The 27,812-nt window shown below is 39.9% G+C and overlaps 1 protein-coding gene across 6 annotated transcripts; it reads left to right on the top strand.

Moving 5' to 3' along the window:
• The first annotated feature begins 495 nt into the window (after nt 1–495).
• Nucleotides 496–27,300, top strand: Azin1 (antizyme inhibitor 1). 6 transcript variants are annotated; one of them, NM_022585.2, is made up of 13 exons: nt 496–886; nt 4,818–4,955; nt 10,405–10,562; nt 15,106–15,302; nt 16,123–16,296; nt 17,477–17,649; nt 18,755–18,889; nt 20,720–20,801; nt 21,587–21,661; nt 22,406–22,568; nt 23,210–23,325; nt 23,806–24,020; nt 24,974–27,300. In NM_022585.2, the coding sequence occupies exons 4-13, from the start codon at nt 15,201–15,203 to the stop codon at nt 25,083–25,085; spliced, it is 1,347 nt and encodes a 448-aa protein (NP_072107.2). In that variant the 5' UTR covers nt 496–886; nt 4,818–4,955; nt 10,405–10,562; nt 15,106–15,200; the 3' UTR covers nt 25,086–27,300. The 6 variants fall into 6 exon arrangements, with proteins under 6 accessions (NP_072107.2, NP_001288631.1, XP_063120248.1 ...); XM_063264178.1 differs by having other exon boundaries at nt 746–886; nt 10,405–10,550; nt 23,213–23,325; nt 24,974–27,275; XM_006241568.4 differs by having other exon boundaries at nt 746–886; nt 10,405–10,550; nt 24,974–27,275.
• The last annotated feature ends 512 nt before the right edge of the window (nt 27,301–27,812 follow it).

Raw genomic sequence — 27,812 nt, 5'->3', positions numbered from 1 at the left:
GGCGGGAACCTCTTCCTCGGAATACAGTCCCCGGGCATGTCTACAGTTCTTACATAAACTAGTGCACAGAGAAAGCCCCGTGATGGCGCCCACCCGCCTCTCGTGAAATACTGGTGTCGCTAAGCCGAGGACCCAGGACCGTCCCGAAGGCTGCTGTTAGCATGAACTAGCCGCCGGTTCACAAAGCGGATCGTTAACTGCTAGCGTGGAGCGCAGGCGCCTCAAGGGCGAAGGCGCGCTCTGCGATCCGCAGGGCCGCGCGCCCTCTGCCCCGCCTACGAGCCTAGCAACCCGCCGGGGAGCGGCCGGTAGCGCGAGGGCGGGAAGCGAGCGCCCGGCCAGCACCTGCAAGGCCCAGTGGTCCCGCCCCTTGGCCCCCTAACTGCGCAAGGCTGTCTTTCCTCTTCCGCCCCTCCCACATTCCCCGGCGGCACAGGCCCCACCCCTCTCGCGCGGCAGACCAGCCGTCTGTGACGTCGCAAGCCCCGCCCTCTCAATATAAATACTGGCGTCTCCGGCGCCGCCTTCCCACACTCTCTGGCTCAACTCTCGGCCGCGGTGTTTCCGTTTCTCTCCCTGGTTGTCGCCTGCTCTGCTCTTCTCATCCTTCTCGCTCTGCTGCTCTGCGGAGTGACGAGGCTGAATCTTCTCCCCACCCAGTTCGCGCTTTTCTTCTTTTTCTCGCGCCGCTCCATTTCTCCAGTCCGGCTGCCGCCGCCACTGCTGCTCAGCTGGTGTCGGTGCCGCGCGTTTCCCCCACGTCGTCCCCGCAGCCTATGGCCCAGGCCGCCTTGGGTATTTCTGCTCAAGGTAACCACATCCCTCTTTAAAAATTCCGCCGAAAAAGAGAAGACGCTTTACCCGACTCTTTGGGCCGTTATCTCACGTGAGTACCGGGCTTAGGGGCGCGGGAGGGTCGGGCGCCTGGGCTGGGCCACGCCGCCCTCGGTGTCCCCGCAGTGCCCCGCAGCCGGCGGCCTCGAACATGGCGGCCGCCGGTGTGTGTGGCGGCTGCCGGTGGCCCCGGCGGCAGCGAGCGCCTCGCGACTCTGGGCGGCAGCCTGCCGCGGTTGGGCGAGGGGGCGTGTGCGCGTGGGGCCCCGCGCTCGGGGGCAGGCTGGCGGTGGTCGCGGTTCCTTCTCGGCGGCATGCGGCCCCCACCCCACTCCCGTGGTGCATTGCTGTTTCCGGGGAGGGGGGTCCGGCGGCAGCACTGAGGGCTGGGGGGGTCCCATCGCCCCCTCTCGGTCTCAGTGCCTGCAGGGGGTTGTGGTGCGGAGTGGACCGGCTGCGGCGGCCGGGGCTCCGGGTTATGAATGAAGCGGGGCGGGCCTCGAGCCGGCATCTGGTGACAGCTGGGAGGAGGCTGGATTCTTGCGGGCGGGGGATGGGGTGCAGAGTGCGCGCTCCCCCTCTGGCGGTGGAAAGTTGACCTCACTCGGGGCCCGGCGGCGGGGAAGCCCCGGTGTCAAGTAGCAAGCGAATAGGCCTTTGGCCCCTTCTGGAAACCTCGGCGCTGCTGCCCCGCCCCTGCGGCTCTGCTGATTGGGCCAAGTCGCTTTCACTTACCCCAGTCACCTCCTGAAGCCTGGAGATTAGTCACCATGGCTTCGTTTTCTAGTCCTCGCTGTGATCGCGGGACAGAAAGAGGGCAAGGGGTAGGTTGATGCGGCTTATTAAGGGCTATGTTGGCTGCCAGCAGTTGGTGGTGGTGAAACGTTTTACAGGGATCATATATCGTGAACGTGTGTTTGTTACTGGTTAAACGACCAAGAAGGGGGGGGTGTTTACAGCTTCAAGGTATTTGAACAGATTGAACTCAGTTTTGTGGTGGATGTTAGGTTGTTTGTGTACTGTCGTGTTTTACCATTAATATATAGACTGGGTGAGAGCTGATTAACTCCCTTACTCAGGAAAGGATTATGTGGACTATGAACTAGCCTGGCAGAAATAGATCTGACAGAATGCTTGGTACCCTGAGGAGTTCACATTAAGTAGAAAAGGATGTTTAAATAAAAAATGGTAGATTAATCGAGTAATCAATTTACTTCTCTCCTAAGGTTTTAGTATGATTCCCAACAAAGAAATCAGAGTGGTACTTTCCAATTTAGATTCCACAGCTAACATTTTGCTATACTTACCTTCCAGCCATCTTACTAATTCTGCATTTCAGACATCAGAATGGTTCATAGCTCTAACTTTAGTATTCCAATATATTAAATACAGTTCTATACTCAGCTTTTAGTAATTGGCAGTAAAATTCCCATTACTTATTTGTTCCGTTTGATTAGTTTTTATTTTTAGTTTGTTTGAAACAGGGCCTCACTTTGTAACCCAGACTGAGTTGTCAATTTACCTCCCACATCAGCGTGGTGCTAGGATTACAGGCTCAGGACCAGTCTGGCTTGTGTTTAAGAAGTTTTTTATTTTTGTTGTTTATTTTTTTTATTGTGTTTAGGAAGTTTTAACAAAGTGATTCAGGGGGTTGTACACTGTAATTCCAGGAAGTTCTTGGAACTAGCCTTGGCCACTTAAAAGCAAAATTCTGTGTCTAAAGAGGGGAGAGACAGCTTTAAATCTGTCAAGATATAGAACATTGTTAACACCCCCACAAAGCTCTTGACAGTGAGTTCACCTCAGTTTGTGTGAGGCCTGTTTAGTCTTCTGTTTTTATCTTGTTTTTTATATCAAGACTTAAATGGAATCAATTGATATGTCCTCTTTTGTGTAAAAGGCTTTTATTTAACATGGTTTTGTATGTTAATAAGTTAATAGCATACTTATTAAAACATTGCCTGGCCCAGTGCTTTTAGGGAAGCAAGGGCTAGTCAGATCTGAGAGTTTGAGGATAGCCAGGGCTGTACCGAGAAATCCTGTCTACAAAAAACAAAACAAAACAATAAAAATCCAAAAGCCAACCAAAGTAAAACAAAACAAAAAATGGGAAAGTTGCAGAAATAGTAGTAACATTTGTGACGATAATGCCGAGGGGAAAACAGTTTTGAGGAGTGTCAAGGTGGAGCTAGGTTTGCAGTTGGTCAGGTGCTTACCTAGAATCTCCAGCCCTGGGTTTGATTTCCAGCGCTCTAAAAAGCAGGGAAGAAGCACATTTGTGATCCTGATCCTGACATTCACTGTAATCTCAGTCAGCACTTGAGAAAGTGGAGGCAGGAGGATCAGGGTTTGACAAAAGTTTAGGGCCAGCCAGTCTAAGGCAGCTTTTTTCAGCTTATCTCCACCTCCTCCCCAGTTCACACAGGTCATTCTAAAGGAAAGTAATTTGTCTTTCTTTCCTCTTTTTTTTCTTTTTTCTGGTTTTTTTTGAGACAGGGTTTTGAAACTGCACAGCTATCCTGGAACTCTCTAGTTCCAGCCTGGAATTCAAAGATCTGTCTGCCTCTGCCTTTCAAATGCTGGGATTCACAGTGTGAGCCACTACTGCCTGGCTAGGAATTTGGTTTTTTCCCATATTGCCTTTCATCCTCATTTCACTTCCCCTTCCTTTATATTTTCTCTTTCCAGGTTAACATTTGCGTTCACTCTGTATGTTAAGGCCCACCTTACCCTATGCATACTTTTAGTAGCTATTAAATGTCTTTAGGATCAGGGAGTCTTCATTTCTAGTAGTATCTCTGTTAAATGAGAAAGTTTAGCTATCACTGAAGGACACTAGTGAATGTCTAAAGTTTCATGTCCTCAGTGTTTCACAGCATTGATCTGAGATTGCTGTAAGCAGCAAAATAACAGTAAAATAAGAAAATGATGTCTTGTACAGGATAATTGTTACATTCCTTAGGAGAGTTAAGATGAGCTAATTCCTAGCATGATTAGGTTTTTAAAATTAGGTGTTTGAAGAAGTAGAATGTTTTATAGATTAAAACCTGGGAATGTAGTTTGTTAGTCAAGTACCTGCATCCACGATGACCATGGGTTCAATATATAGTATGGTAACAAAGTTGCTAGTTCAGTGTATTATTTAGAATCGGAAAGTCATAATTTTTACAAATTGTTGTGAGATAGCATCTCATATAGCCTAGACTTAAGTTTTCAACTCCTTATGTTGGTGAGGGTGGCCCTCAACTCCTGATCTTTCTGTGCTTTTTCAATGATTTTTCAAGTGCTGAAGATTACAGCCCTAGGTCACGCATTGCAATACATCAGATATGAGTTCTCAGCAACCCTGAATGCTTTTTTTTTTTTTTTTTTTGGTTCTTTTTTTTTTTTTTTTTTTTTTCTTTTTTTCGGAGCTGGGGACCGAACCCAGGGCCTTGCGCTTCCTAGGTAAGCGCTCTACCACTGAGCTAAATCCCCAGCCCCCTGAATGCTTTTAAGAGTGGTCAGTTTTCCTCATTAGGTAGAATATTTTTTTACTTTGTTTAGATTTGCCTAGATCTTGCTTAGGTAAGATGTCTTTATGAATCCGTAAAATACTCCATAAATCCTGGGATTACATGTGTGTACCACCATGTCTAACTTTTTAGTATTGTAGTAGGAATTTGTAGCAAAGCATACTATGAACTTGACCTAAAAGGTATTCCAAGTAGTTCCAAGATTGTGCTGGGACATTTAAAGTCATTTTTGTCATTTTGTTTAAGATAGGACTTAGTTAGCTATGTAACCTAGGCTGACCTTGAACTTCCTGCTTAGCCTCCCGAGTGCAGAGATTACAGGTATATGGTACCATAAACAACTGGAATGTCACTTTAATAGAACACTATTAAATAAACTAAAATTTATTAAGTCATTTAAATTAAACTGCTTGAATTACAACCTAATTTTTAAAACACAGAACTTTCTATTTTCCTTTGTTTCTTTAGGGCGAACTTTCTGACCGAGTATACAACTACCCAGAAGGCCTAGGAGAAGTGCTGTATAGAGAGCAGTTCGATTTTAACGCTGAGCCACCTTGGGAACCTAGCTGATGATAGGGGGGTTCCATCTCCTAACTTGTCCATGTAAGTATCTTCACATCCAAGGAGATCTTAATACAATTGAAATACTGCTTCAGTGTTTCTCAGAATTTGGAATTATCTCTCCCTCTTCAGACTCTTAAAATTGAACAGGTTAGTTAACAGATGTGACTGGTATGTTATATGTATTATTTACCAACAATAGAATCACTTGTAACTTTGATTTGAATGTATAATAAGTACTGCTATATTTAGTGTATTAAGATACTTTATTGAGGTCAGCTTAGTGGAGAGTGCTTGCTGTTCTTGGACCCCATTTTGGTTCTCAGCACCCTTGTTGGGTTGTTCACAACTGCCTATAACTCTTGCTTGAGAGGATCTGACATCCCATCTGACTTCCTGGCACCTGCATGCATATGCACATTCTCATTCGCAGAGATGGGCATAAACCAGATAAGTACAAATAAGTAAAATCTCTTCTTTAAATTGTACTAGTCCAGGTTTTAATATGATTTGGAGAATGGATTTTGACTTTAGGATATAATTTCTCATTCAGTCACATACGTAGTAGGTGTAAGTATTGGCTGAATCATAAAAAACTCAGACTTTTTAAAATTGAATCCAGGGCTACATATGTGCTGCATTGAGTTAACATTCCCCAGAATCAAAGACATTTTAGAAAACATTCCCTTTGTGTGTAGTGTGTAAAGTGATGAGGGGGGTAGCTCATAGGACTTAGAAGTTTTGCTTCTACCATGTGGGTTCCAGGGATCAGATCCAAGTCTTCAGACTTGGCAGAAAGTGCTGTTACCTGTGAAGCTTAAGAGTATGAGTGTGTTTCCTAGTAACATACAGTAACACACCTTGCTGGTCAAATGTTTTGCTTTATTTTTTTTCAAGAGTTGTATATTTCTTTCATAAGTGGTTTCATCTAAGTTTGTAGAAACCAATTATTTGAAAGATAATATTTGAGACTCCCAGCATGCCACATTCTAGATAGTCAAGAATATTTTTTAACTAATTGATATTCTGTGCATAGATTAAGACTGGAGCCACTGTTGGAACTTAATTTTCTAGTAAGCTTGTTTAAGTTTGAGGGGCCCATCTATCTGTTTATTTAATTCTTTTTTAGAGAATGAGTTTTCTCACTATAGCTCTTGCTGCCCTGTATAAAGCAGGCTAGATTTGTGCTCACAGATCTATGGTGCTATATATACCACCATTTCCAGCTACCATCCAGTGCTGGGACCATGGAGATAAGAATCCTGGGACTCACTGACCAACCAGGTTAGCCTAATTGATAAGCTCTAGGTGCAGTGAGAGGTTCTGTTTGAAAATGTGGATGATTTTTGAGAAACAACACTTGAAATTTACTTCTGTCCTCTGTGTACACACATGACTTGCACATACAAATAACTACATTGTAAAAAGTTAGAAATTCTGCTTCCAGGTTTCATGAAATTGAAATTTGGGGTTTTGAAACTTAAGTGGGTTTTTCATGGGAATAATAGCAGTACTAGGGGGGTTGGGGATTTGGCTCAGAGGTAGAGCGCTTGCCTAGCAACCGCAAGGCCCTGGGTTCGGTCCCCAGCTCCGAAAAAAAGAAAAAAAAATAGCAGTACTAGGAAAAATCTCAGATGGGTCAGTTTCAAGTTACTCCTCAGCTTGTTGCTCCTTTGTAGTGTAGTCAATAAAGTATTCTTTTTAAAAAGAGAAAAATCAAGCTAGGTGGTGGTGGTACACACCTTTAATCCCAGCATCTGGTAGGCAGAGGTAGGCAGATCTCTGAGCTTGAGGCCAGCCTGGTGCCAAAGATGGGGGCAGGAAATGGGAGATGTCTCAGGAAAACTGAAAGGTTAAAGTTGTGTAATATTCTGGTTATAATATAGATTCTATTGAATAAAAAGTTTCAGAACCATGCACTGTACACAGCCCAAGCATTTGGGAGATAAAGAGTGGGTCGGAACTCATGGCTTCTTGTCTGGGCCACATGAGACTCTGTCTCATTCATTGTAATAAATAATAGATTATAAGGTGGACTTGTTTGCTTGTTTTGTTTTCACCAGTTGGGGCTTATTTTTTACATTGGTGCATGGGGAGGAGTGTGGGGTGGTAGTACACATACCACTGCAGACTTACAGAGGTTAATGGATAGCTTGTGGGAGTCAAACCACCACGTGAATCCTAGGTATTCAGGTTTCCAGGTTGCATGTCAAGTGCCTTTTCCAGATGAGTCATATTGTCAGCCTATTAAAAAAAAGATTTTGAACAGATTTTAGGGTAGGGATGAATAGAAACGAGAGGTGCTCCAGGGAAGAGGAGAGACATACTGGAGTATGGGTGTAGACTTTTCAGAGGATAGTAGATGTAAGGTAGAAAAACAAACTTTTTTTCCTTTTCTTTTTCTTCTTTTTTTTTTTTTTCCTTTTGAGACTAGCCTTAGCTGATCAGGAACTCACTACATGTAACAGGCTGCCCTGAAACTCTCAAAGATCAGCCTGCCTCTGTCCCAAGTGCAGGGATTAAAGGCCTGTGCCACCAAGTTTGGCAGTTTGTATGGAAACCTAACTCATTTTTTGCTTCAGTGAACATTCAGTATTGGACTTGTTTATTGTTGTGTGGATATGAGAGGGCTATTTTTTGGTATCTGTTCTTTTGCAAATATTTACATTTGTTTATTGAGGTGTGTGTGTGTCTGTGTGTCTGTCTAGACATATGCCACAGACTGGACAACCTATAGGCGTTCTCACCTTCCACCATGAAGGTCGTTAGAATTGAACACAAGTGTTAGGCTTGCTGCATGTGACAACCCTAAACTAATTTGGGAGAAAAACTTAACCCGAATCTGTGCTGACTTGAAGCTATTTTTATTGTGTCTATTTCGTTTTAATGTTCTTGAATTTTGTTTTAGAAGTACCATGTTAACTCAATCTCTTGTAGAGTGTTACATAATATCTAACATGTACCCCATGATTGCTCTTAATAAATTCATAGATACATTGTTTCAAGGTTTTCCATTAGAATAATATAGTTCCTCAGAAATATAGTATCTTTGTGTATGATAGTTTGTGTCACTGGACTGCAAGTAGGGAATCATAGGATTAATCTTCTGCTCAACAATAATATTGGGAAGCCTTGGGAAGAGTTTAAAACATTGTCCTTCATGGAAATACTTGATATTTGACTATATGAACTATATTTGATCTGTGTCCAGTACTCTGGTAGTAGTTTTGTGCAGGTATTAATTAGTCCCTAGGATTGGACATCAGGATGGGTTTTCTTTTCTCCCTTTCCCTGGCATTTATTTATAAATAAGTAAAAGTCAAGATCTCACTATTGTAGCCAATGCTTGACTGGAAATAACTTCAATCCTGCTTCAGCCCCCCTAAGCATTGTAGTTACAGACATACACTATTATACACTTGGTTTCAGGATAAGGTTTTAAATCAACCATCAATTTTTGAGCTAGTTCACTCCATTAAGTATCTGAAAACTAGGTTTCTCACACAGTATTATAGTCACCGACCCTCCACTCATTCATATTTGAGACAAGGACTTACTCTGCAACATAGACTGGCCTGAAACGTAGCCTAGACCAGTAACAGACAGTCCTTGGGGGTCCTGCCTCAGTCTCTAGAGTAGCTGGGGTCATAGATCTTATTGAGATAATCTTCACTAGCAACAGCAAGCCCAGAGGCAGTTAACACCAACCATTGCAGTATCTGTGTCCTTGATCTTCATAAGCAATATTTAGTGGTACCTTTCTTCAGCTTATAATCTACCAAATTGGTTAATATGGTTATATTGTATCCTTGATCGGGGGAAATTACGCTCTGCTAGGAGGGCCCAAAAAGTTAGAAAATAGTATAAACCAAGTTCCTTTGTTTTGCCTTTTTTAAAATTAAATAATTTAATTTTAAGTGCATTGGTGCTTTGCTTTCTAGTATGTCTATGAGGATGTTTGATCCCCTGGAACTGGAGTTAGAGGCAGTACTGAGCCTCCGTGTGGATGATAGGAATTGAACCCAGGTCTTCTGGTAGAGTAGCCATGCAGTTAACTGCTGAACCATCTCTCCAGCCACTTGTTCTGCTTTTTGAAGGCAAAGTCCCAAAGAATTCAGCTTTAAAACATTTCTTTTAAATTACATGTATTTTGTATATACACATTCCCGTGCTGTGTGTAGGTCAGCAAACTTGCTAGAGTTGGTTCTCTCCTTGACCAGGCTGTATAAGCCCTTTATATTTCATTTGGTCATTGAGATGTTTAAGGTTTGGCACATAGGAGATGGCTTATCCCACTGGGATGCCCTGGAGCTGGTGCAGTTGTAGGTGATTGGTTGTGAGCTACCAGTCACAGAACTGGAACTAGGGCCTCTGAGCCTTCTCAGGCACCTATGTTTTTGCATAGACATCTATACGCATAGGTGAAATAAATCAGGCAGTGGGATATTTATTGCCCAGTAGTAGTTAGAGCACTTACTGCTTTTGCAGGGAATTCATTTCAGATTTAATTTTCAGTAACTATGTCAGGTTGTGTTTATAACAGCCTGCATCTCTAGGGGATCCAGTGCCCTCTTCTGGCTTCTATAGGCATATGTATATGTGTACAACACAAATATAGACGTAATTTTAACTGTAGACCAGACTGGCATTGAAGAGATTTGCTTGCCTCTCTCAGCCTCTCAAGTGCTGAGACTAAAGGTGTGCACTGCCAGGCCTGGCAAGACATAAATCTTTCTTTAAAATCTTTTTTTTTTCTTAAACATAAATCTTTTAACAAAGTTTCTAGATGTTTATTGTGAATCATCTTATATTTTAAAGTAAGCTGGGCTCATTTCCTCAATCCCTTTTCTCATATCTTCTGCCCATTCTTGTTCTCTTTTAATATAACTCTTCATAAAAATGTTTCTTGTCTGGCACAGTGAGTTGTTTGATCCATAAGAAAATGTTTTTTAATTGTGGTTATTAGCTTTCCAGTTACTGACTATTGTGGTAAACCCTGTTCTGGATATCAAGAGTACTCTATGTAGGTAGTTTTTATCCACGAATGGCTAAAGTACTGTTATCTTTTTACCAATCATTGGATATCCCAGCTACCTCCTTTATTTACTTATGTAGCTTCCTGGCGCTTTTTTCCTCCTGGATGTCCTTATAGTGCAATCATTCTTTGGAAGCTTATTCTAGTGGTTTTTAGTCAGTTTCTTCCAAAGTTCTCTTGTGTGGTACCACTTGTCTTCTGTTGGCAGATGGGATGCTGAGAGGAACTTAGACACTCCTGTACAGGTTTGAAGCCAAGGCTTACATGCCAAACAGTAATGTGCTTGTGATAGGCATCTCTACAGGACAGTATACATTCCAAAGTACATGTTTTCTTTTCATTTATAGTGAGTAAAGGTCCTGTTGAAAGTGGTTGATTTTATTAAAGCTGGGTTTCCTGATAGACGTCTATGAAACAATGCTCTCAGCCTTTCAGCTCTCCCTGTTCTACTTCCAGGGAGGTCTTCACTTCAGAAACCCAAGACTCACATTCATCCAGCTTGGTGTCAAGTGGGCTGTTGCTGCCAGGATTATCTTGTGATTATATGAAAGATGTATCAGTTTCTTCTGAAGTGCAGTCAACTGTAGAAGCCTTTGTAGCAGGTGTGTAACAAGGCAAGTGCTGAGCTGCCAGCAGCCATTGCTCTTGGGAGTGAGCATGAGGACTCAGCCACCTCATGGAAGACTCCAGGGAACAACATGTGGTTCTTTGGAGCCATTGTTTCTTTTGGCAGCTGCTTCATGGAAAATGCATTTCAAAATCAAAACACCAATGTGTAGGTGTAAATAAGAAATATTACACCGTTGGTTTTCTTTTTGTTTTTTTTTTTTGTTTTTTGTTTTTTTGGGTCTTTTTTTGAGTCATGAGTTCAAAAGGAAATTATTTACAACAGTAGTGTTGGGATTTCAACAACACTAAATGAACTTTTAGTCATTAATAGGTATTTGGGTGCTAAAAGTAAGTAGCTTTCAATATGGTAGGTAGTAAACAATACTTTTTAGTAATCGTTTTTTAACACTTGAAACAATCTTCCTGTCTCAGACTTTCTCTAGTGCTAGGATTACAGGCCTGCACCACACATCCAAGAAAATCTGTTTTTAGTGAAGAAAATTGAAAGGTTTGGAAAGCAGCCTCTTGTGGATTAACTTGAAGTCTGGCATGTGGTATGAACAATTCCTACTTTCCAGTACTACATGAGCTCTCTTTCCCTCCCTCCCTCCCTTTGGTGATTTGTTAGTCTTTCTCTTTCTCTCTCTCTCTCTCTCTCTCTCTCTCTCTCCCTCTCTCTCTCTCTCTCTTTCTCTCTCTCTTTCTTTATAGTCCAGGGTTTCCTAAAAATATGTAAACCAGATTGACTTTATGTAAACCAGGTTGGCTTTGAACTGAGAGATCTGTCTGCCTCTGCCTGCCTCTGCCTCCCGAGTGCTGGGATCAAAGGCACACTCTATCATACCTGGCTTTAATATTAATACCTCTTAAAAACAAAATACATCTTTATTCAGCAGTTTTAAGCAATTTTTTTTGTCTTTTCATGAAAGTAGATTTAAAATATTTTTTCGAAAATGAAGAAAGTTGCTTAGCAAGTAAAGTTGCTTGTTGCAGCCAAGCCTCTCAACCTGAATTCAATTTCCGGAATCCATGTGGTAGAGAGAACTAATTCCTTCAAGTTGTCCTGATCTTCCACATGTGTGCATGCACAAGTACACACACAAAAGAAGCTATTTTTTAAAATAAACAATTAAAAGCAAAGATCCTTGGAGTCTTTATCCAGCTTCTGAAGCCTGCGTTGGTGAAAGTAAAGTATAATGGAGGGAGGAGGGACAGGAGGTCAAGCTACCAGGACTCTGCATACCCCTTTCCAATTTGAAACACCGCTACCAAAGGACTCTCTGATACAGTGTATCATTTAGCCTAGGCTATCCTCAAACTTACATACTGTATAGCCAGCAATTGCCTAAAGTCCCCAATGCTGCCCCTCCTCAGTACTGGGCGTATGGATGTGTACTGCCATGCCCTGTCTGTGCTGGGCCAGGATTGAGCCTCAGCCTATGGAAGGCTAGACAAGCACCAACTGAGTTCTGCATCACTCCTCATTTGCCCTGTCTCAAGCCCAGTGACATTTTGAATTTGTTGACTTAGAGCACTATAGAAAACTGGTCTCTTGAGGATATATCGCAAATTCTTTATCAAATCAAGTTTTTCAGGATTTAGCATTTAACTTTTAACAGTTTATCAGTTGCTTGTGTGGTAAGGCTACAGGGCCTTATAGCAGTTTTAAGATTGTAAAGACGAATTTGTCTTTTTTTTTTTTTTCTGGTCTTTTGTGATTGGTTTCATGTAGCCATTGTAACCTTGAACTCATTTTATAACTGGGGAGAGATCTTAAGTTTCTGGTCTTTCCACCTTGGCCCCACCAGGGCTAAAACTATAGGCTCTTTAGCACCCAGTTTGTGCAGCTTACGCTGTGCTGGGGAATCAAGCCAAGGCCTGGTGCTTACTATGTTGGATGCTTCAGTCTCCTGGGAGATGAACTTGGTACCCACAGGGATTTTGTTGTATTACTATCTCTTATGAGAACTTTCCATTATAACTAGGGTTATATAAGCCACTCGGTTTGAACCCAGTCTGTAAAAACAAAACATCAGAATTCTTAATATGGGGTTTATTGTCCATATGTCCTTGAGACTCGGGTGTGGGCTTGTAATTTGTGGGGATCTCAGGAAGGAAGGTAAATACAACAAAGCTCTGCAGCATTGACCTTTATGTTATTTTGGGTCTCAGTGTACGAAAATGAAGCAGCATGTCATTTCCGTTGGTTTGTGTGGTTTTAGGTGTATGGTGATCGGAAGGTATTATACTTTATTGAGGTAAGGTCTCCTTGAACAGATTAGGCTGCACAGAGATCAGGTTGCCTCTGCCTCCTGTGTGCCCAGATTAAGGTTGTTTACCAATATACATCTAACAATCTGTCAGGCAGCCAGAGTTGGGTTAACAGTGGTGTAGTTGCTTCTGATGAAGTGACAATTGCACCTTACAGATGAGTGAACAGTCCCCTGGCTTCTTTGAGAACCAGGTTATACGTTGTTCATATTAGTACATTTTTATAAGTACAGTGTAGCTGCCTTTAGATACCAAGATTCAGATTATTTCAGCTTTTAAGTCTATCTTGTTGTCCTTGAGTACTGCAATTGTAGATGTGCATTCCTATCAAACTTGGCTAGGCTAAAGATATTGATTGTAGTTTTTAAAAGTTTGATATGGGTATAAGTTTCTCTCTAGTGTGTGTGTGTACGCATTTGCATGCCTTGGTCCTGTAGAGATCAAAAGAAAGCATTGGATCTTTAGGAGCTGTAGTTAAGGATGGTTGTGAGACACCATGTGTGTTTTGGTAGCCAAACTTGTCTCCCCCAACCAGATGAATTTTTGCTGTGTGTAGCATTCATGGTTTGTCAGGGAACTCACTTTTATAGACCAATAGGATGGCCTCAAACTTTGAGAGATCAACCTGTCTCTGCCTCCTGAGTGCTGGGATTAAAGACATGCATACAGTACAATTCCCAGCTAAGAATAAAAGAGCTCTTAATTGCTGAGCCATCTCTCTAGCTTATTAATTATGTATTTGTGTATGTTTTGGGGAAGGCTTAAATAAAGCTGGCTGTTTAACAGTCAAGTGATGTAAAATGTAGTTGGAAGTTCTTTACCTGTACTTTTTATATTTATCTTGGTGTTTTCATCTTTTCATTCTATGACTCTTTGCCTGATTGATTATATCCCTAAAATTGATGTTCTAGCTGGAGTTACATTATTTAAAAGTGTCTATCCTAAATTCCAATCATAGTATAGCATCCTTTGGAGAATGTCTCTGATCTATATCCACTGTATATAATGTGGATCTCATTTTTTTTTTAAAAGATTTATTTTATGTATGAGTCCACTGTCACTGTCTTCAGAAAGAAACACCAGAAGAGGGCATGAAAGACCCATTACAGATGGCTTTGAGCCACCATATGGTTGCAGGGAATTGAACTTAAGACCTGGAAAAGCATGTAGTACTCTTAACCACTGAGCCATCTCTCCAACCCTCTAATGTGGATCTTATAGGTAAACTCCTTAGTAAAAGAAAAAGTCCGTTTTTAGTCTCTATCATAGCACAAGATTTACTGAACTTAATGTAGTTTCCTTGGAAATGATTTGTTAGTGTGTTCTAAATTGAAACTGAATGTTATTTCATGAAATTTCAGTTACTACTGCTTTGCAAATGGTTGATTTTGATGTAGCCAAAAAGTTAACACTGCTTAGGAGCCATTAAAATGGTGTTCAGGGTAAAGGGCCATCACCTGAGGTGGTCTCAAACGGGCAGTGAGAGGTGGGTTGGCAAAAGGAACCGAGCACTAAGGAAGATGTGTCCATGTCTGTTTTTTGTCTCAGTTTTAATGTCTTCTTACATCTGTTGTATGAAAGTAAAATGGATCCCAAATGGTTATATGTATGAGGCATAAGCCTTTTAGATTTGTAACAAAGGGAATTCTAACTATTACATGAAAATATTCATTTAAGCTTCATTCAGAGCCACAGGCACTTAAAACCATGAACCTCCTTGGATCTGTCATTGCTAGACCAGTCTCTTAGGAAGTGGCAATGGTAATTTAATTACATAGGTCACTAGCTGAATTTTCCATATTCTTGATTCTAAATTGCAGGTAGGCTTTAATTTTAATTTGAAGTTAAGACCTTCAGATTGTCCCTTACCTGTCCCTCTTCCTTTTACCTAGTTAGGGCATGTGTGCGTGTATGTCTCTCACTTTGTACATTTAGTCTAGGGTAGCCTGAAATTCATGGTCATCTCTTACCTTGGCCTCCCGAGTGCCCAAGTTCTAGAATTACTAGCATAAGCTACTAAGCCCAACTATTAGAATACAAATATTTATACTGAACGTTTTTGTTTGTTTGAGACTTGGTCTTTCTATATAGCACATACTGACTAAACCATCTTTTCAACCTCCTCATTTAATTTACTTTTAAAATAGTGTCTCTGGAGGTGTTGAGTGATCACAAAAATTCTCACAGAATTGAATGCAATCTTAGTGAGTCATTTAAGATATCCATGTTTTAATTACTGAAATAATGCAGAGTTTGCTCTAACTTGTGTTTTGACAGTTTGTTGCATATTCTAAGGACCCAGACATAGGCTTGGTGGCCCGTCTCTTGTTTTTCCTGGTTTATGACTTTCGGCTTTGTGGAATACGGCTGAGATGAAAGGATTTATTGACGATGCAAACTACTCCGTTGGCCTGTTGGATGAAGGAACAAACCTTGGAAATGTTATTGATAACTATGTTTATGAACATACCCTGGTAAGTGTGCCATCATATTAGTCAAGAATGATGCTGGCAGTTTTCCAGATTTGAAAACGCATGGTTGGCTATGCTTCTCAGACACTGATCTGATTGATGAACTTGGCCCAGGTGACACTTGAGCTTTATTTTCTTTTGTCCTTCCAGTGTGTGTTGATACAGTTTGATCACTTATTCTGGTTCCTATCTACTACCAGGAAATGTGCACGGAACCCTGTTTATTACTACTTTTAAGTCATTTATTTTCATTTTATTATGATTATTTCCATTTATGTATGTGAACAGTGTGGCACAGTTTTTCTTTTGAAAGCCAGATTTCTTGTGTTCTCCAGGTTTCCTGAAGAGCTCTAAAGCTAGTTTTCAGTAAAAGTAGTTTTTTGACCTTCAGTATACAAATGTGACCAAGTCTCCTAGCAGACATCTTTTCTACTTTGTTACTAGGATTCTTTTTTTTTTTTTGGTTCTTTTTTTTTTTTTTTTTTTTTTTTTTTGGTTCTTTTTTTCGGAGCTGGGGACCGAACCCAGGGCCTTGCGCTTCCTAGGCAAGCGCTCTACCACTGAGCTAAATCCCCAACCCCTGTTACTAGGATTCTTGTAGGACTTGATGATGCTAGAAACGCAGCCCTGGAAACAAGCTATTCATATCATATTGTTAGCACTCTTCTCATGTCCTGTAGAAATACTACTTACATCCATTATATTTGACATTTAAAGTCATTGCATATTTAGTGACAGTTTGTCCTCCAGCCTTAACTACTTCAGCATAGTGGGTCTACTTTTCTGTAGTTTTTGATTTTTTTTTTTCTTTCATTGTCAATAGACAGGAAAAAATGCATTTTTTGTGGGGGATCTTGGGAAGATCGTGAAGAAGCACAGTCAGTGGCAGAACGTGGTGGCTCAGATAAAGCCATTTTACATGGTGAAGTGCAACTCCACTCCAGCCGTACTGGAGATCTTGGCAGCTCTTGGAACTGGATTTGCTTGTTCCAGCAAAGTAAGTATTTCCACTGAAAGCATTTAGACATCACTAACAAATAGAAGAAGTTTGATGTTGGGGTTTTAAAATAACTATTTAAATGGAGTCTTTTACTAGTTAATTTAATTTAATCATAGGAAGTCTTAATTTTTCAAGTATATTGATGAAAGGGATGTTATACTGGTGAATGCTGAAGAAATATTTTTATCAGTGAAGAATGTTTAAAAAAAAGATTTTGCTTTTTAAAAAATCTTTATCTGTGTGTATGTGTATATACCACATTGCTTACCTGCTACTGACAGAGGCCAGAAGTGATTGTTAAATTCCCTGGGAATAGATCCATGGATGTTTGTAAACTTCCATGTAAATAGTGCTGGGAATCAAACCTAAGTTCTCTGTAAGAGTATCAATGTTCTTTATTCTTAGCTGTGATAGTTGGTTCCTTTAATTCCAGCATTTTGAAGCTAGATGCAGGTTTAAAGCTAGTCTTCGTAACATAATGAGTTTGAGCCGCCTAGGTGTGGAAACTCCCTCTTAAAATAACAATTCTTCTTAGGATATCTATTCTTCTCTGTGTACTCTTTTGAGACAGCTCAAGATGGTTTTAAAACTTTCTGTGTAACTGATGATGTCTTTGAATTTCTGCTCCTCTTACCTCTACCTCCCAGGTGCTAAGGACAGGTAGAGACTACTACTACACCCAATTCATCTGGTTCTGTGCGCGCGCGCGCGCGCGCGCGCACACACACACACACACACACACACACACACACACACACGTAAAATTGTATTTTTAAATTTTACTGTATTTACGTGTGGCGTTGACAAGTTCTGTGTGCACATGTGAAAGTCAGGATTACTCTTGGGGGATAATAGGTTCATTGTTCTACTGTATAGTTCCAGGGGATTAAAACTCAGTCTTCGTAATCAGACTTGGCAACATATACCCTTACACTGAGCAAGCTCACTGTTCCTATTTGTTTTTGGAACACAAGAGTAGGGAAACAGTACCAAAATGTGAATTCTGTGACAATATATTGGTTTAACTAAAAGATAAAATTAATTTATGGAACAGTTTAGAAGGCATGATATGCTCTTATTTCAGTCCTCAGCTTTGACAGGGAAAAAAAGGATAAAGTAAAAGTACTCAAAAGTAACTTAACATTTTTGTGTTAAATGATTGTGTTAACTCTTACAGAATGAAATGGCTTTAGTGCAAGAATTAGGCGTATCTCCAGAAAACATCATTTATACAAGTCCTTGTAAGCAAGCATCTCAGATAAAGTACGCAGCAAAAGTTGGAGTAAATATTATGACATGTGACAATGAAGTTGAATTAAAGAAAATTGCGAGGAATCACCCAAATGCCAAGTAAGTATCCTAAGTACTTGAGAATGTAGCTAATAGCATTAGTTTGTGAGCTACTGAAGGGGAGCAATGGCAGAGTCTGTGTGTAGTGTAACTTAGCATGATTTGGGATTTATGAAAAAGGCTGGCAGGCAGGATTTTGTTTTTCACCCACTTGTGATCAATTTTATGGATTTGAGATGCAGTGACACATTCTGGGATATGACTTACTAGCTCATGGAAGAAAATTCCATGGTATGATCACCAAATTATGGCCATAACTCTGTGTGTTCCTAAAAGTTTATATATGTTCCTAAAAGCTTGTACATCTTGTGCCTGATTAAGCATTTCTCAACTGTTGATTGTCAGCCTTTGAGGATCAAATGACCCTTTAACAGAGGTTGCCTAAGACCATTGAAAAACATCTATTTTCATTATGATTCATAATAGTGGCAAAATTACAGCTGTGAAGTAGCAATGAGAATGATTTTACCATTAGGGGTCACCACAACATGAGGAACTGTTGTAGCATTAGGAAGTTTGAAAGATAGTGGTCTAACTTAGTAGCTTTAATGGTATTAAGACATTCATCATCCTGAAAACATTTGGATAAAGGTCTTAGGGGAAAAACTTACAGAAAAACACTTGTTTTTCTCAAAAATGTTTACGTGATTATTCTTCAGAAAACAGACAACCTTTGGCTTGTTCAGCTCACTAGAAAACTCAAGGAAATTTGATAATTTTAAAGGCCCTTTTATTTTTGTTGAAAGACATTGATGGCATTGCTGTTGAATTTAGTCTTTTTGGTGGATTCATGGACTGATGGACTTCATTTGGAAGTAATGTCATCTTTCATTCCAGAGCCCAACTGACACTCATGCTGCTACAACAGAGTTTTAACTTGCTGCATTTTCCATAATCCCATCCTTGCAAGCTTCATGCCTTAGGCCCTAATTGCTAGTTTTTTCTCTATACAGGATTGTTTTTCATTAGGTTCACTTGATTCATCCATCGCTGGATTTGGGAACACTGGCAACATAAACAACATACTTCCTACAATCTTCAGGCTTCACATGTGCTGATGATGATGTAAACCAACTCTGCCCCAATCATCTTCCCCTTCTCTTAGGGTCTTACTACATATTGCAACAGAAGATAATATTGGAGGTGAAGATGGTAATATGAAGTTTGGCACTACACTGAAGAACTGTAGGCATCTTTTGGAATGTGCCAAGGAACTTGATGTCCAAATAATTGGGGTTAAGTGAGTATACTTTTTTTAGTACAGAAAAGAATAAACATGTTATTTTTGTTTATTTTATTATTTTTTTTTAGACAGGGTCTCTCTATGTAGTCTTGGAGTTAGCTGTGCAACTGTGTAGATCAGGGCATCCTCAAACTCAAAGATCCATCTGCCTTTGCCTCCTGAATTATACTGTTACAAGTAAAGTTATATATTAAAGCAACAAGGTAACACTGTTTTGCAGTGCCAGCATTGAATTCAAGCTATTGCTTCATAAACTCTACTACACACCCATGAGCCTACACCTCTTCTCCTTTATTGAATTTCAATTTTTTGAGACAGTCTTACTATGTAGTTCTGGACTGAACCTGCTTTATTTCCCAAGTGTTGGGATTGTTGATGTATGATTATCTTAATTTGAATGAGAGAAAATTCCTCCCAATTCTAATACTTTTTTTTAAAACAAGATTTATTTTATTCATATGAGTACACTGTAGCTGTCTTCAGACACACCAGAAGAGGGCATCAGATCCCATTACACATGGTTGTGAGCCACCATGTGGTTGCTGGGAATTGAACTCAGGACCTCAGGAAGACCAGTCAGTGCTCTTAACCACTGAGCCATCTCTCCAGCCCTCTAATACTTTTTAAAATGGCATTCAACCTATAAATTGCGCAGGTCATTTTGTATCTCTCTTTTTTGGGGGGGTGGGTCGCTTAATCCCTCAATGGCACTTCAGTAAGTCAGACTTTGAAGCTAGGTATGGTGATTTCTATAATCCCAGCACTCAGGGATTAGAGACAGGATGGAGGATTGTGAATTTAAGGCCAAACCTTGTCTCCAAAAACAGGGTTGGGGGTGTAGGCTTTCTTTTGTCTTTCTTCATTTTTTTTCTTTTTCCTTTCCTTTTTTTAAATACTAAGAAACCAAGACACAATTGGGTGGTTTGGTGCTGGAGAGAGATGGGTCAATGGGTAAGAGGTCCTGAGCTCAATTCCCAGCAATCATATGGTGGCTCACTACCATCTGTATAAGATTTGATGCCCTCTTATACATGAAGACAGAGCAGAGTGATTGATTTGGGTTTTGTTTTGTATAGGACAGGATATTGCTCTCTAGCCCAGCTAGTCTACAGCTCTGTTAATTAGATGATTTAGGGTTAAAATGAAGGAGTTTGTGATGCCATTTGATTGATGGTGATTGTTACTTTGTCACATACATAAAAGTAAGTCATGTTAATCTGTGAACTATGACTGTTTTGTGTTAGCTTTCTGTTGCTATGGAAAAGGAAAGTTTTTTTAGGTTTGTTTTTGTTTTTTGTTTTGTTTTGTTTTTTGACTTACCAGGTCCATCGAGGAAAGCCAAAATAGGGACTCAAGGCAGGAAGCTGGATGGAAGTACTAAAGCAGACCACAGATCAGTGTCTCCTGCCTTTATCTCTAGCTTGCTCAGCCTAACTTATAAGTCCATATAAGTGACATTCATACTGGGCTGGGGCCCTCCCATCCATATCAGTTAAAAGAATGTGCCCCACAGATAATGTGCATAGACCAATCTGATGGAGGCAGATTCTTTAGTTTCCCTTTTCCTAGGTAACTTTTTATGTGTCAAGTTAAGGAAGAAAACAAAAACCTAGCCAGCGTAGTAATTGATGCCTGTAATTGCACTTTGTTTATAGAGTTACACTTTTTTTTAAACCTTGCAGCATAATTTGGGTAATTAGATTCTACTCTTGTATCAAATATTTGGGAAAGTTAAAAATATAGTATCATACTGAGTGATAGTTGAAAGAAATTATGGAAAGTGCTTCAAAGCCATGCTTCTATTAATTACTACCTTATTTCTTTCAGATTTCATATTTCAAGTGCTTGCAAAGAATATCAAGTCTATGTCCATGCCCTGTCTGATGCTCGATGTGTGTTTGACATGGCTGTAAGTTCTCTAATTCTCCTGCTCTCAACCAGGGTGTTAGCTAGTATGAATTAATTGTTTAAAATTAGTTATAGCACACATAATTTGAAATGTTTCTTAGATTTCGTGAAGATTTGCTTGCATACATATGTATGTATGTGCACCATGTTATACCTGGTGCCCCCAAAGGTCAGAGCTCCTGGAACTGAACCCAGGTCCTCTGCAGGTAGCAAGGTCTTTAACCACGGAGCCATCTTTCTAGTCCTGCATACCTGATTTTTAATCCTTTTAGTCTATTTTATGGGGTTTTTTTTTTTTTTTTTTTTTTTCCAGGCAGAGTTACTCTATATAGCCCTGGCTGTCCTCTAAACTGCCTGACTCTGTGTCCCAGTGCTGGGATTCAAGGTGTGGGTTATCACACCTGGCTCCTTGCTTTTAATACTAGAAAGATCAAGGACTCCATACAATAAATAATGCTTTAGGTGGGCAAAAGGATGAAGTGGAAATTTAATGAATGTCTTGCACAGGCAAGATCAAGGAGACAAAATAATTTCTTCCTGGTAGTAACAATCAAAAAACAAGAGTTTTGATAGCAGACACCTGCTAGTAACTTGAGTACTCAGAAAGCTGAGGCCAGAAGATGAGGGCAGCCTACATAAAGATTTTGTCTGGAAAGGAAGTGTAAAGCTGGTTATAGAATAAGCAACAAAAATTTTTAATAAGAAAACTAAAAGTCAGAAACTAGGAAGATGGGATTTATATTTTCATATACCTTACAATTTGAAAACTGAGGTTTCTGTCTCTAGGGGGAGTTTGGCTTTACAATGAACATGTTAGACATCGGTGGAGGCTTCACAGGAACTGAAATTCAGTTGGAAGAGGTAAATTTTTTCAGGCATTGACTATATTGTGATAATCTGCATTCTCTTGGGTACATAATTGGTGGGTACCTAGACCAGAATTTTTATAGTAATATAAACAGGAAACTAGACCTAGTTACTTTAAAGTTTGAACTTCTATGAATACTACAAAATCATAAAGCCACGCTTGTGGATTTGCTGATGTCCTAAGCATCAAATTCAATCTCATAAGCTAGGCAAGTATTCAGCTACTGAGCTACGCCTATAGGTCATAAATGTATGTTGGGGTTTTTTTTTGTTTTTTTGTTTTGTTTTTTTTTTTTGTTTGTTTGTTTTTTTGGTTCTTTTTTTCGGAGCTGGGGACCGAACCCAGGGCCTTGTGCTTTCTAGGCAACACTCTACCACTGAGCTAAATCCCCAACCCCAAATGTATGTATGTTTGAGTTGTATTTTTTGTATTAGATCTCTGTCACATATGAGTCCCAACTTAATAGCAAGATGCATATCACTCCTGCCTTGACTCTGTAATATCTAGAAGCTGTGAATTTTATTTTTCTGTTTGTACTAATTAAGTACAGTATTAGAATTGATTTTATTTTTTAATTAATGCTATTGGAATTGTTCCAAATAGGTTTATGTAAAAGCTTGCTTAATTGAGAATTAAGTTGGAGTTGAATAGTTTTCTTAGGAAACTTTTAGTAGCCTTTCAAACTAGAATTCTATAGTCCAGTGTTGAAATTTAATTCTATAATTTGAACCCCATAGGTTAATCATGTTATCAGTCCTCTGTTGGATATTTACTTCCCTGAAGGATCTGGCATTCAGATCATTTCCGAACCTGGAAGCTACTATGTATCTTCTGCATTTACGCTTGCAGTCAATATTATTGCTAAGAAAGTTGTTGAAAATGATAAATTATCCTCTGGAGGTAAGTTATAAAGTTGATATCATGTTTTAGAGAAAACTTCCATGTTGTGATTTTTACTCTAAAAGCCTGTATTTTGTGGTTTTGTTAACATTCCTCTTGTCTTGGGTGGAGAATGTACCTCATACTTTACTTCAGGGGTAGAAGAATTCTTTAAATCTCCCTTCAAGTCAAACGAACAAAAGCTGGCCTGTGTCATTGTTCAAGTACATTAGTAAACATTGTTTCAGTGTGGGGTAACCTTCCATAGAACAGCTGCCTTTCACTACTGTTCTTTACTGCTTTTTCCTTTTTCTTAGAATTCAGTCCAGCATATTTTACTCGTGTTTTTTTTCCCTCTCTTAAGTCGCTGTGTGGCTAAGTTTCCTTCTATATGAAGTGTTGGGATTGCAGACATGGACCACACAGGCCTCGGTGTGCTTTTGGTGCACAAGGTGTTGGGGCCCATTGTTCTTTCTTTCCAGTCCCAGTCAGTACTATAATGACTCATTTTCTCCATGGAGCCCTGGCTTATTTTTCTGGTGGGAAGAATTTTAAAACCTAAGAAGGGGATATTGATTCTATTGAGAGTAGGATTCCTATGTATTGAGTAAGTTAAGGCGTGTTTGTTTGCTGTTTTTAAATTCATCTTCCTTTTATTTCAGTAGAAAAAAATGGGAGTGACGAGCCAGCCTTCGTGTACTACATGAATGACGGTGTTTATGGTTCTTTTGCAAGTAAGCTTTCTGAGGACTTAAATACTGTTCCAGAGGTTCACAAGGCAAGTCTGATTCCCAGAATGTGTTTCAAAACAAAACAAAAAAAGCAAACCTGCTGGGTGGCTGAGTGGGGAAGACCTATACATGGCAACTGAAGAGATCCATGCAGGTTGTCCTCTGACTTGCAGTCATGCAGTCTCACGCTCTGAGCCTCACAAGTACACACACACACAGGGAAATCAATGTAACTTGAGGTCATTATTCTCATTATGTACAAGGACCTGGATTCGGCTGCCAGGAATCCTACCTCCTTAAACCTTGTCTATTCAGCATGTTTTTATTTTGAGTGTTTTCCTTAGCACTCATGTCCTGGTCTTTTCAGTTTATCTCCTTGTTGTGGAGTTGATGACAGTAATTGAGACTTATGTTTTACCCTTGACTTCCCATGCATATAAGAGATTTAAGAAACTGAAACTGCTTTTTACTCATCTACAGATTCAATACCTTAAATAAAGAATTTGACAAATTTTCTTTTTCTACAGAAATACAAGGAAGATGAGCCTCTGTTTACAAGCAGCCTTTGGGGTCCATCCTGTGACGAGCTTGATCAAATTGTGGAAAGTTGTCTTCTTCCTGAGCTGAGCGTGGGAGATTGGCTTATCTTTGATAACATGGGAGCAGATTCTTTGCACGGACCGTCTGCTTTTAGTGACACTCAGAGGCCAGCTATTTATTTCATGATGTCACTCAGTGATTGGTAAGGTGGTTTTATCGAGAAGCAGATGGGATATGTGAGTGACAAGTTTAGATTTGCTCTGATACCTTATGTAACAAACATGCAAAACTTAAAGTACTAAGAAAAACTTTCAAATGAACATTTCATGTAAATTTCACAGAATTACAGATAAAAGTAAGTTTTCTTTTTCTTTTTGTTTTGTTTGAGACAGAATCTCTACATATATAATCCTGGTTGTCGTGGGGGTGGGGGTGGGCGGGTGCATGCACACACATATTCATTCATTCTCTCTCTCTCTCTCTCTCTCTGACCTTGAACTCAGAGACAGCATCCTTCTAGGATTGATTAAGTCTGTTGGAATTAACAGCTTCTGTGGTCACACCCAATGATGATTTCTTCTTAATGTCTGTTCAGCCTTTTCAGTAGAAGTAGATAAGTCTTAGGGCTGTGGAGATGGCTGCCACCCAGGCAGCTGAATTGGGGTGACCCTAGTATGGAGTTGAGTGGTAAGAAAAAGGCCAGAAATGGGTGGATCCCTGGAGCTGGCTGACTAGCCAGTTTTAGAGCTTTAGCCTCAGGATAGAGACCCTGTCTCAAAAAGATGAGGTGGAGAGCAATTGGAGAAGATACCAGAGGATGACTGCTGACCTGGAACACAAACTCTAACATACGTGCCTCCTGTTGCTAGTAGATACTCTGCCCTCTCCCCATTTGTGTTTGCCCTTGTATTCCTGTATGTGGGCATGTGAAAAACGCACTGTTCCCACACAGACTCACATCTCCAGTCAGTGAACAGAGCTTCTTCCAAGCCACCTAACCCTTCCTAGCAGTGGGTTTCAGAGATGTATTATCAGACTTACATGGCAAGTGTTCACCAGCCATCTCCCTGGCCTAGAAGTAGACAGTGTTCTAGGCGGGACTGACCTGTTTCATTGCTTTTTTATGATGTTTTGTTTATTTCTTCATAAATACAGGTATGAGATGCAAGATGCTGGAATTACTTCAGATGCAATGATGAAAAACTTCTTCTTTGCACCCTCTTGCATTCAGCTGAGCCAAGAAGACAACTTCTCCACTGAAGCTTAAACAGGCATTAACGCTTCTTTAGATCTGAAGTCGCAGGTTAAGCTTGTCTGGTCTACATTCCAGTGTGGGGAAAAATTCAATCAATCTTTATTCTGTTAATTTTCTTGGAAACAAATTCATAGTAATAGCTGTTTGGGACCAGACAAAATCAGCTTTCATCTATAATTCATTGGGGGTAATAGGGGATTTATTTAGATAATGTATCCAGATTTAAACATACCAGTTTGACCCACCCCTTAAGCGTTTAAAATAAAATATGCAACAAAATGGATGACTTAGTGGAGATGGAAGCCCATTAATTGGGTTCCCCATCAAATCGTTTACATACAAGTACACAGTTTTTATAATAAGGATTCCTGTTAAAAGTCTTGTAAAGTTGATGTCTTTCACCCAGATCTATCACATGTGAGTGGAAGACCAGTGTGACTTCATTAGATACGTTTAGTGTATTTAGAGTGTGTAAATTTGTGCTTTGGACTGTAGTTTAATAAATGTAAAATTGCATCATAGTATTTGTTGTATTTGACCTAATGTAACCTTGTATGATTGCAATAAAACTTTGTGTAGATTTTACCATTTTTTCAGGCTAAAAATTTGGGAATGGGGCTAGCTAGCAAAGGTAGTTTTGAACTAGTTGTGTGTATGGTCTGTTTTGAGAGTTTTCTTTATAGTCCATTTGTTTGGTTTGGCTCAATATACTTTTTAGTTATTTAATTAGTAATTTAAGTAAAAAGTGTTTGGTAATCATTGTGAAGTTCAGATTCATTATGGAGAGTCGATGTGCAGTAAGCATGATGTTTAACAATTTTAACACCAGAAAATGTTAATCTTGCATAAACCAATTGTAATAATAATAGGTGTTTCTGTATAGATAGGATGCATAGAGTACCTTAGTAAATCTTTGAATCACAAATCTTTTGGCTGATAGAAAAGATTTTATTAAACACTGAAAACTTGGTCGGGGATGGGGAGAGAGACTGCAGAAGACTGCAGAACCCTAACCTTAAAGAAGGGCTATGTCTATTTCCAGCATCCTGATGCCCCTTCGCACAGACATTTAAATCGAGAGGGCTTTGGGGTGGTGAAGCACACTCTTCAATTTCTCACTTGTAATGGTATCAAATTGCAATTTTTTTGTTGTTGCTGATCTTGGTTTGAACCTAGTCCCTTAGTTTCTTGTTAATTCCCATTTGTTCAAGCTTAGTAATTCTTCCTTCGTACTAAAGCTTGGTGGGGGGTGGGGGGAGGAGTTAGCTTCACTAACCTGACACTGTTGCCAGGAATTTTGGCTTTGTTCACTGCTAGTGTGTTAGTCCTAAGTCTCAGAATCACAGAAGTAATGAGACAACTTACAGGGGTCACTTTTCCTACCTTACTCTATGTTCACAAGTGGAATTCCTGACCTCCAAGAGGAAATGTGACTTCACTTTGGTGCCAATGGACAGGAAATTCTACCTGTGCTACATAGGAGAAGTGTGGGATACACTTGAATAGCTGGATTTTACACCTTGATTTCAAGGTGGAAAGAAATTGATCATGAATCTCTAATTTCAAATCAAACCAGTAGGTGCTTAATATTTTTGATTTGAATATTGCCCACTTGAATATCATGGGTTCTATTAATTATAAGAACAACTAAGGACCCCAGTCCACTGTCATCTAGTTGCCCTTGGACTTTTTTCCAAGGTATACTATGGGGTTTATGCAAAATTTGAAGCTACCATATGCATTGTTGTGGTCCAGGAATGCCAAAACTTAAAGCGTGGTACAACCTGAGTCCTTGGCCTGACTGTACAGGCGTGGTCTCTGTGGCATCAGTTTTGCCTTCTGCATAGGAGAAAGGTTGTATGTAACACAGCCCGGAATTGCTATCTCACATGTGAATGATAGGTAAACATAAGAATGTCTGTATTGTTTTTGAAGACTGTTTGCCATAAATCTAAAGTCAAACCTATGTATTTCAATTTGGTATGCTTAAGAATAATTAATGTAAAATCTTTTTATATGATATTGTAATCTCAGTTCAAATTTAATTGCAAATATAAAACCCAAATGATTTCTATATATAGTAAATTGAACTGTCAAGGTAACTTGTGTGTGATTCTGAATACACAGATACAATGTTTTTATTCCTCATGCTTTACTTTGATGGCTTCTATCATGAAATAGATGTGAAATTTTATGAATTAATTCTGTGTATACTGCCCACATTCTTTCAGAATCTATTAGATGTAAAGTGATCTGGGAATTGCCTAGCACAATGAAGCTTTTGATGAGTGGATATTCATGGGACCACCTTTTAAACCTGGGCGAAGATGAGTCATTATTTAGTATAAATTTAGATTAAAAAAACCAACATAATTACTAGACTGTTTGGCCTGCTGAAATGAAAATCATCCCTCAGTTGTTTGCTACTGGGTGGTATGACAGGAATTTTACTCTTAGTATTTTCCCAGGATGTATTGTTTAGGTAATAGAGTAGTGTATATAGCCTTGTGGGTAAAAGAGGTGTAGACTGATTTCGTCTTGTCTGTTTCTAACCCTGCGTCTGGCACTTGACTGTTCTAGCAGAGGCAGACACCTAGCCTTTGTGTACTGGTAATGCTGTGCACAGGAACCAGTGGGGACCTCACAGTTGCTGAGGTGCCAGCTCACTGGGAATTGTAGCAGTTGCTTTGTCTGACAAATGATTGAAATGACAGAAGTCATCGTATACTCTTCCTTTTT

Source organism: Rattus norvegicus, chromosome 7, assembly GCF_036323735.1.
Source record: "Rattus norvegicus strain BN/NHsdMcwi chromosome 7, GRCr8, whole genome shotgun sequence".
In the NCBI taxonomy this organism is placed as follows: Eukaryota; Metazoa; Chordata; class Mammalia; order Rodentia; family Muridae; genus Rattus; species Rattus norvegicus.
The sequence above is the reverse complement of the archived record's forward strand: the minus strand, read 5'-3'. Positions and strand labels throughout refer to the sequence as shown.

Coding starts and splice junctions, on each gene's coding strand:
- Azin1 (NM_001301702.1), top strand. CDS start 15,201: ATGAAAGGATTTATTGACGATGCAAACTACTCCGTTGGCCTGTTGGAT. Junction 21,662..22,405: donor CTGAAATTCAGTTGGAAGAG/GTAAATTTTTTC, acceptor TGAACCCCATAG/GTTAATCATGTTATCAGTCC. Junction 22,569..23,209: donor TGATAAATTATCCTCTGGAG/GTAAGTTATAAA, acceptor CTTTTATTTCAG/TAGAAAAAAATGGGAGTGAC.